Below are 10,334 nucleotides of genomic sequence, written 5' to 3' on the forward strand. Positions count from 1 at the left end.
AACTACTTTCCTCCGCTCTCAGCGGGAAATTGTAACTGCTTTCGGGTTGCAATAATCTTGATATTGGAAGAAAATCTAGCCACTAATGAGTCAATGTTACCTGAATTGTTAATAGACACTTGATTGGGGTGTTTGATCTTAAATGATGACGTATTACTCTTTTCTTTAAGTATGATTTGGGCAAAACTTAACGAGAAATTAAAAAAACAACAAAACAAAATACAGCAATACAAGATCAACAAAAAAGATTTTTTTAATGAACTCTATTCTGGTCCTAAATGTTGGAGAGTATTCATTGAATGAAACTGTATTGCATTAGCAAAAACATTGCTTTAGCAAAGTACAAGGTACACATGTATATACATATATGACAACTATAACAGGACACAGACCACAGAGAACAAATAGATAAATTAAATAATGCAGAAATAACTTATAATAATACACACATTTGTACAACGTATTAATTCATAATATGGTTAATGATGCACATATACCTAAGTGAGTGACATCAGCTTTTTAGAGTCTCTAGTTACGATCAATATGCTATCCTTTACATTAACGATAACTATTTTATTCTCTACTTTTATAGATATGCAAGATACACGTTAACAACGGAGGGCATACTCATTGATATATGAAAGAATACAGTTAACGTAAGAATTATTTTATATTTTATCAGATACCAGCTATATATGGGGTTTCTGTTCTAGAAGGATACTGCTAATCAATTTAATATCAAATATATTTTGTATTGTTGTCAAACATAATTTAATAAGTATGATGTTGTTTAAAGTCATATGAAACGAGAGACTAATAAAAAATAATGTTTATCCAATTCATGAACCAATGCATGTATATATCATAAACTTAGTCTTCTGTGCACGATTTTCTTTTCACGCAAACAAATCGTATTATCATCAATTATTTTTTTCTCTCTGTCTGTTAAGATGTGAAAATATCGCAGGAAATTATTTATCGTGTGTTGACGCCGTAGTTTACCGATTGTCACCTTATAGTAAACAATCAACAATAAAGCATGGATATTGAGCACGTGGATAACATGTACAATTTTTCTAAATATAGACAAATCAAAGAATTTTCTTCAGAAACAAGTATATGTACATAAATTTTATAACAAAAACTATTCGTTTAGTTATGAAAAAGATATGCATCATTTTTGTTTTAATTTAAGATTTCATATGACTTTAATGAAATATTTGTACAGAATATTCAGTTTATAATTTGATCTTTAAATTGATTTTTTTTGTAATATGATTATAAGTAATATTTATTGTAAGAAGTAAATAGATAATGCAAAATTAAAAGAAAAAATGGATCAAATCTGGCGACATCGCTTGGTAATCGTTGGCCCTTATTTTCCCAAATTTTTGGATTACAAATATTTGTACAACTTGAAGTAATTCTGTCTACTGTACAGTCTTCACGCTGAGTGGCAGCCCAGGCAGCCCAGGCTGGTAAAATTGCTCTCGGGCCTGTAAAAATCATATCTACAGGCCAACAGAATCTAACTAAAAATTTTCAAAAATTGAGCTCCGGGCCTGTAGATTTTGCAGTTCATTGTGAAGACTGCTGTATAATGCTATCCTTTGTTTAGTCGTCAGCAAGGCCGAGATATCCTCAGAAAATGATTAAATATTATGCTTAACAGCTCCAAACGACGTGACCAATCGAATTCAAACCGATGAAATCATTTATATAAGTTTCAATATAATATTTCTAAATCATTATGGTCAGAAGTAAAACATGCCGGCGAAGGTAGATTATAATTTGGTCGGTTAGTTTTGCCAGACTAAAAGAATACTGTTCACGATTGCAAAAATTAAAAGGGCTGCCAAGCTTCATTTAGTTAGTGAAGGATCAGTCTTTATACTTATAATATCGACCAATACTTTCATCCAAGACGCTAGTATAAGTAAACTAATATATTCATGCTAACCAATACTTACATTTATCAATATAAAATATAGAGATGTGGTATGGATGTTAATGAGACAACTGTCCACCATACACGACATGAAGTAGATGTTAGCAATATTCACCGTAAGACCTTCACCAATGAACAAAATTCATACTGTAAAGAAAGATATCAAAAGGCCCGAACAAGAGATAATGTTTAACAATTCAAACCGATAACCCGACGTATGCCCTTTCCTTCGAATAATAGAAATCATTCAAAATATACTCAGTAATTTTTTTTTATCTCTTAGAATGACGGACAGAAAATTGTGTTCTGGATGTTTACGAGATGATGAAGAAAACGAGGCTGAAGCATGGTGCAATGACTGCTTAGAAGAGGTATGTAAGACATGCGCAAAGGTACACAGAAAATTTAATCCGCCGCATAAAGTAATACCACTTCACCAGGTCAGTAATCTTAGTTCTTCTATTCTGAAAATCAGTAAAGACTGTGATGTCCATACCGACCAAAGGACCACTCTGTTCTGTACCCAGCATGACAAGGTCATCTGTGATCTTTGTTTGTCCGACAACCATAAAAACTGCGAATCAATAATTTCCATAGATCGAGCAGCAAAAGGCGTTAAAAGAGGGACCGCCCTTGCAGATCTTAAGAGTAGAATTAAACACTTAAACGAAATGTTCCCTGAATTGTTGAAGTGTCAAACTAAAGATGAAAAAGAGTTTGATAGGCAAAGAGATAAATTTCTCAAACAGATTTCTACCACCAGACAGCAGATTAACAAGCATCTAGATCAAATTGAAAAGGAAACGGTAGACGAATTGAACAAACAGTACAAATCAACCAAACAAAAAATGGATGAGGCAAAACATAAAACACAGAAAGGACTCGAGGCAGTAGCGACATGGATAAACGAATTGTCATCGATAGAAAGCATCAATAATGAAGGACTTTTATTTCAGACAATCAAAGTAATGGATAATAAAACACACATAGAAGAAATCAATATTAGCGAGCTCAATAAGAAACACAAAATAGAATTTGATCCATTTGATACAAATGATCTTCCCGTGGTACTTAAGTCTATAGGAAAGATTTCACTTGCAGAAAATCAAATGCACATACCCGCATTACAACACAATTTACAACAAATACAAGAACCAGTTAAGTCAATGGAAGGCGAAATACAACAAACTAATTCGTTTCTAACATCAGTTTTAGGATCAGATGTTGAAATTAGTAACGGTTGTTTTGTGTCCGGAAAGAGACTACTCTTGTCACATTACAAGTCACCACACATCTATGTATGTGGATATGATGGAAATGACGTAAACAGGATAACATTAGAACATAATCAATGGGATGTCGCTATGATCGACGATAATCAGGCAATAGTAACTTTACAAGATAAAGGATTCCAGATCTTAGATCTAACAACACTTACCTTAGGGAGATGTATCAGACCTGGAGGAAGAAGAGAATGCTATGTTGTGACATGTAGTAATGATCAGATATGGACGTCTGATGGAGCCAAAACTATAAGTCAGATTGATATCAGTGGTAGTATACTACGTAGTATAACAGCAAATAATATAATACGGGACTTTTGTATAGACAACAATGACAACATTTACTATACTACGGGCAGTACCAGCGACTATAACGTATACCGTATAATACATGACGGACAGGAGAGTATATACTTTAGTCATTCTGATCTCATTATGCCTTGGGGTATCGACGTATATGAAAAGGGTAATGTTTATGTAGGTGGACTGATGTCTCACAATATACACCGAATATCATCTGATGGAAAGGATCATCAAATCATACTTACAGAGAACGATGGAATAGAATATCCATGGAGTTTATGCTACAACAATGAAACAAAACAACTCCTCTTTGTCAACGATAATAAGACAAGTGTCGCCATGTATAATTTACCTTAGGTTTAGTTTCAATGCAGAGGATTTTATAAGTAGGACATATAACTTATATAAAAAGGGATAATTAATTTTGATTATTATGGGAATATTTTTTATTCATTGAAATAACAGCATTACGAAACAAAAATATGTAATGATTTCGGTGTGGTTTCTTTATCATTATACATGTTATAAGACAGTTTGATATTTACACTATTAGTTGGTCACTTGATATTCACCATAGTGTAAACATTGGTATGGATTGATGGTTTTCTGATGGAACTTACATTGTGTAAAGTGTAAGACTACATCTTTTTATATTTAGTTGTATTGTAAGGGTTTCTTGTTGAATTTTTGTTTGCCAATTAATTATTTTAAAATTAATATGCGTATGGTTCTTTTATTTGTGAGCATTTAATGTTATAGATTTGGATAATTATAGGTTTCATAGCCAGTCTGAATTGGATATCGTTTAATTTAATATTACAATACACGAGCCGTCCTCGAAAATGTCATTTCTATTTTTAAATAAGATAACGATGGTTTAATCAAAGAATCAATTTCAGGCAAAAACATAACAAACAAATATCTAATGTGGAAATAACGGCCACAGTTCACTTAGAATGACGAGGTCTGACATGATTACAGAATGCCGACATGATTGATTTAACTGACAAATCTGTGCACCATTGGTAGCAATGGATGCTCAAGTTCCTCAAGGTTCAGCCTAAAGAGAACGAGGGTTATGATCCCCAAATACGTCGGGTCTTATTCGCATCACCCCCTGGTTTCAGGGGAGTAAAGATTAACAGTTTCTATATCATAAAACTCTATATGCACACTGAATACATAGGCCATACTATGTATCATAAAACAGTCAAGCTCGAACTGGTACCAATTCAGAACCGGCCACTCAGGGTAGACATGAGATGGTCTCAACAGAACTTCCTGCGGTACCGCAGGAAAGTAAAAACCTAATATGATCCGACGTACAATTACGGGAAACGACCATAACCCCTTAATCTGGCCAGATCCCGACATCCTTTTTGACTGTGACGAACGATTTTATTACAAAATAATGAACAATTAGAATCAAGTAATCAAAATAAATGCTGCATGATTTTTATCCAAATAAAGTCAAAAGTTTAATGCATTCCAGGCAAAGAACTAATAGCAGGTAATGATAATTCCATTTTCACACTGCTGGTGTCTGAATATTTAGATAAAGGTGGTAGCCATTCATGAAAGTTAGCATTGACATATATAGTTCTCGAAAGTATGATTCAGCTAGCAAATCCATCGGTTTGTTTGTCTCCTCTTTTTTGTCCAAAAATTTATAGATCCGGCCTGTTCTGGTCATTCTGAAAAGATAAATAAAACAGCAGCAGACACAAGAATTGTTATTAGATGGCAGATTGCAAGGGGAGGTGGGTGGGTTTTTGAAACTTTTACATATCTACAAGATTGGCTTGTGCAATGTAATGCTGACGAGTCATGTGACGTTGATGTGCGGGATCCGAATGAGGCAGTAATCATTTCTCTTTAATTAAATTGGTTTATCTTATAAATGAGATAAACCGTATTAATCAAAGAATCAATTTCAGGCAAAAACATAACAAACAAATATCTAATGTGGAAATAACGGCCACAGTTCACTTAGAATGACGAGGTCTGACATGATTACAGAATGCCGACATGATTGATTTAACTGACAAATCTGTGCACTATTGGTAGCAATGGATACTCAAGTTCCTCAAGGTTCAGCCTAAAGAGAATGAGGGTTATGATCCCCAAATACGTCGGGTCTTATTCGCATCACCCCCTGGTTTCAGGGGAGTAAAGATTAACAGTTTCTATATCATAAAACTCTATATGCACACTGAATACATAGGCCATACTATGTATCATAAAACAGTCAAGCTCGAACTGGTACCAATTCAGAACCGGCCACTCAGGGTAGACATGAGATGGTCTCAACAGAACTTCCTGCGGTACCGCAGGAAAGAAAAAACCTAATATGATCCGACGTACAATTACGGGAAACGATCATAACCCCTTAATCTTGCCACTTGAGTGAGTCTATACACACTCATCAGAATCCCCCCCCCCCTTTTCCACAACCTAAAGGTTCATTTAAGTGAACTAGCTAAGAAGGCATAAGTCTTTGTTAATACGTTTGAATCTTGGACAATCATAGTTTTCCTTTTGCAATAGCTTTGTTATAATGGTGCTGTTATCCTTCCATAATATCCCCTCAGCTGCAGAGAGATTTGTTTTTGAAGATATCACTTCTATTATTGTATTATCCATGTTATATATATATATTTAAATCATCATAAAAACGCAATATTTTAGCAGTAATACATCCATCGATCAATGGGTTTACTAAAAGAGTTATCTCGCCTCAACCGGCTTAGTTGAACAAATTTATTCTAAAGCACATATGTTTGATACTTATACTTAAAATATTTTTAATATATATAATGCGATAAATCAGATAGTTTCTTCATAGAGATACACAGTCTAATAAATAAAATTGAACATCTGTGTACAAATTCAGAGATTTGGGTAATAACTAGACTGCATGATTGGTCACTGCAAAAGTACAATGCAAGATGGTGGTTACCATGAATCTACCCAATTGCTTTGTTAATCTGTAATAGGCACTAATATTAGTTTTCCATTCTCAATTTTATTATCGTCTACAAAGTTTACGAAAATACATTACCTGTATATATAATTTATGCTATTCTAGGCACCCCTTCAAAGTCGTGTACATTTGAATATATATTTAGTTTAAACAAGTAACGTGACCAATATTTTGAAAACCAACGGCAAGGATGTATTACGTACATTTAAAAAATAAACAAGAAGTGATTGTAACAGGATGCTGTTACGAAGTCTCCCAAACAAAGCTCCAATAACTCCCCATTCATATGGTCCCATGTTCATTTGATTTGATTTTTTGTCCCATACAAGAATATATATGACTTTACAAGATTATAGCACATTCTCAAATTGAACGGGGTGGGGACGACCCCCGGCACTTCCCTTTAATTTCATTTGATTAGCTTTATGGTCCCATACAAGAATATATATGGTTTAGGGGTGGAGATGTTGATCGTTTATAAGTTTTCAAACAAGAGGGGGTGGGGTGACCCCCTCTGGACTTCCCTTTTATTTCATTTCATTTGTTTTATTGTCCCCTACAAGAATATATATGGTTTAGGGGTGGGGATGTTGGCTGTTTACAAGTTTTCAAACAAGAGGGGTGGGGTGACGCCCTCTGGACTTCCCTTTTATTTCATTTTATTTGTTTTATTGTCCCCTACAAGAATATATATGGTTTAGGGGTGGGGATCTGGACCGTTTACAAGATAATAGTACATTCTCAAATTGAACGGGGTGGGGGTGACCCCCAGGAACTTCCATTTAATATCATGTGATTTGTTTTATGGTCCCATACAAGAATATGTATGGTTTAGGGGTTTGGATGTTGATCGTTTACAAGTTTCAAACAAGAGGGGGTGGGGTGACCCTCTAGGGACTTCCCTTTTATTTCATTTCATTTGTTTTATTGTCCCCTACAAGAATATATATGGTTTAGGGGTGGGGATCTGGACCGTTTACAAGATAATAGCACATTTTCAAATTGAACGGGGTGGGGATGACCCCCGGGACCTCCTTTTAATTTAATTTGATTTGTTTTATGGTCCCATTCAAGAATATTTATGGTTAAGGGGTGGGGATCTGGACCGTTTACAAAAGTTTCAAACAAGAGGGGGTGGGTGACCCCCTAGGAACTTCCCTTTTATTTTATTTCATTTGTTTTATTGTCCCCTACAAGAATATATATGGTTTAGGGGTGGGGATCTGGACCGTTTACAAGATAATAGCACATTTTCAAATTGAACGGGGTGGGGATGACCCCCCGGGCCTCCATTTAATTTCATTTGATTTGTTTTATGGTCCCATTCAAGAATATATCTGGTTTAGGGGTGGGGATCTGGACCGTTTACAAGAGAAAAGCATATTCTCAAATTGAAGGGAGTGGGGATGACCCCCCAGGGACTCCCCCTATATTTCATGTGATTTGTTTTATTGTCCTATAATCATTTCTGAAGACTGCATGTATCTATCACTTACAGTTTTTAAGTTATATTCATTTGAAAATTTTTGAAAATAAAATCCCATAGGGTTCTATAGTAAGTCATTCTGACAAGCGGTTTTGGAGAAACGCTGCGGACAAGTTCATTTTTTAAAGTGGCGGAAGAAGAAGAAGCGGAAGAATAATAAAAATAATAAGAACTGAGCAAAAACAATAAGTCTCCAAACTTTGTTTGGGAGACTTAATTAAAAAAAAAATCATATCAATCAATATATATAGAAAGTGCCACACTTCCTGTACTAAATCGGCAATCACTTGCATTCCTAGTAGTACTTAAAATTCGGATACAGCTAAGCAGTATGTGCCGCTTTTTTGAAAGTTCAAACTTGAATAGTTTTACGTCGAATATATTTTGTGACCTACAAGAACTAGGTGCTAGAGTAAAATTCCATAGTATTACTTGAGTAATGGGTGTATATAGATGCATAGTTGATTAATTCCGACTAGAATTAAAAAGATGCAGCTCTGTATATAGATAATAATGCTAAATGTTCCTTTTAATAGAAGGAAATAGATCAAGAGTATTTGAAAAAAATTTAAAATTCATTGAGTCTCCCATCTGGATAATATGCGTGTTTGTTTGTAAAAGTCCTTAACAGTAACTTAAATACCGCATATTAGTTTTGTTTCTAAAAATAGACGTGGGGAAGCCCATAGTTCGTGCTGACATGTAAAATAAATGTGACAGTAAAATACAAAGGTATCCTCAATGTTTACGTATCCGTGTTAGATGATGATACAATCAAAATATTAAAAACACTACATGTATAAGTTATATACAATAACATTATCGCACTTCAAAGTAAAGAGGATATTGTGTACCATGCTCTGTCTGCTGCTTCGTGAGTTTATAAAGTAATTATAATTGTGTTAAAAGTGCACATAATTCCCTTATTTGCTCTAAGTTGACTTGTTGGTAAACTAATTGTCCTGTCCATGAGCTTTAGGGAGCTATCTGAAACCTATACAGACTAACAGATCATATGTTAAGGTCTTTTTTTTTTTTTTTAAATATCAACTCAGCTTTGCTTGTATAACTATATTTGCTTGTATAACTATGATCAACTATATTAAATCTATTTGCACAAGTCACAAAATTTACGATCGGACATGATATGTATGATTCAACAACGTAAACATGAGCTCTGTAGATCTCTCAAGTTCAACTGACTTGATATTTTATATCAAAATCAACTATCGAATTTTATATAAGCATATTTTACAACAAGAACACATGCATTATGTAGATAGCTAGGCAAACATGCAAAAAGTAAAGCAAGCAAGCTAACAAGAAAATAAACGCAAATTGAAAAGTATAAATCTATACATGTATTAACTGAGTAGCTCACTCATGTAAAAAAGAATTGGTATGAGTCAACTCTTCACAGTAGACCAAACGGCAAATAAATCAATAACAATAAGTCATCGTACTGCCTTCAACAATGAACAGGGCCCATGCCGCATTAATAACGATAAGTCAAATTACTGCCTTCAACAATGAGCGGAGCCCATGCCGCATAAATAACAGTCACTTTTCTGCCTTCAACAATGAGCAGGGCCTATACTGCTTTAATAACAATAAGTCATTGTACTGCCTTCAACAATGAACAGAGCCCATGTCACATTAATAACAATTAGTCACTTTTCTGCCTTCAACAATGAGCAGGGCCCATACTGCATTAATATCAATAGTCATGTACTGCCTTCAACAATGAGCAGAGCCCATACCGCATTAGTGAGTAAATAAAGACCCAAAAGAAAAATGTTAAACAAGTCAAACGAGAAAACGGTAGGCATAATTTATGTACATCTATTTTATTTTTTTATATATATATATATAGTAATGCCGATTTTTAAAAGTGTATCAAACAATTTAGGAAATATTTAAGACTGTTCAAAGAATTTGCACGTGTAAATACTTTAATCGAAGCCATCGACTCTGATTGGATTTATTCTAAAGCTATCGCGTCATCCGCCACAAAATTTGTCATTGTCTTCTAACTCTCATATAGTGTATTTCATTTACCGTACACGTTAGCTGAGCCATCTAACACATAGTGTATAATTGTGTATAATTAGTGGTAGAATCTAAAAAGAAAAGGTTGACGAATTTGCACTTGATGCCCTCGTGTGTATCTTGTGTGTAATAGCGCTAGGTGCGTCTTTCAAACGACTGCATGGTTATTTAGTACAAAATACCACAGGCGCTTGGGTGTATGATACAGATTTTTTTTTTTGGATTTTTTTTTTGCTGATTAAAATATTCAATTTTCTATATTTATAATACATATCTATCACT

The 10,334-nt window shown here is 34.3% G+C and overlaps 1 protein-coding gene across 1 annotated transcript; it reads left to right on the forward strand.

Moving 5' to 3' along the window:
* Nucleotides 1-595: 595 nt before the first annotated feature.
* On the forward strand, nucleotides 596-4,251 carry LOC139481764 (uncharacterized; the record flags this gene model as incomplete). The annotated part of the gene is given in 2 exon segments (XM_071265256.1): nucleotides 596-656; nucleotides 2,232-4,251. A coding segment is annotated over 1 exon segment (1,659 nt). The 3' UTR covers nucleotides 3,892-4,251.
* Between the last annotated feature and the right edge of the window lie 6,083 nt (nucleotides 4,252-10,334).

This window comes from Mytilus edulis, chromosome 7 (genome assembly GCF_963676685.1).
Source record: "Mytilus edulis chromosome 7, xbMytEdul2.2, whole genome shotgun sequence".
NCBI classification, from domain to species: domain Eukaryota; kingdom Metazoa; phylum Mollusca; class Bivalvia; order Mytilida; family Mytilidae; genus Mytilus; species Mytilus edulis.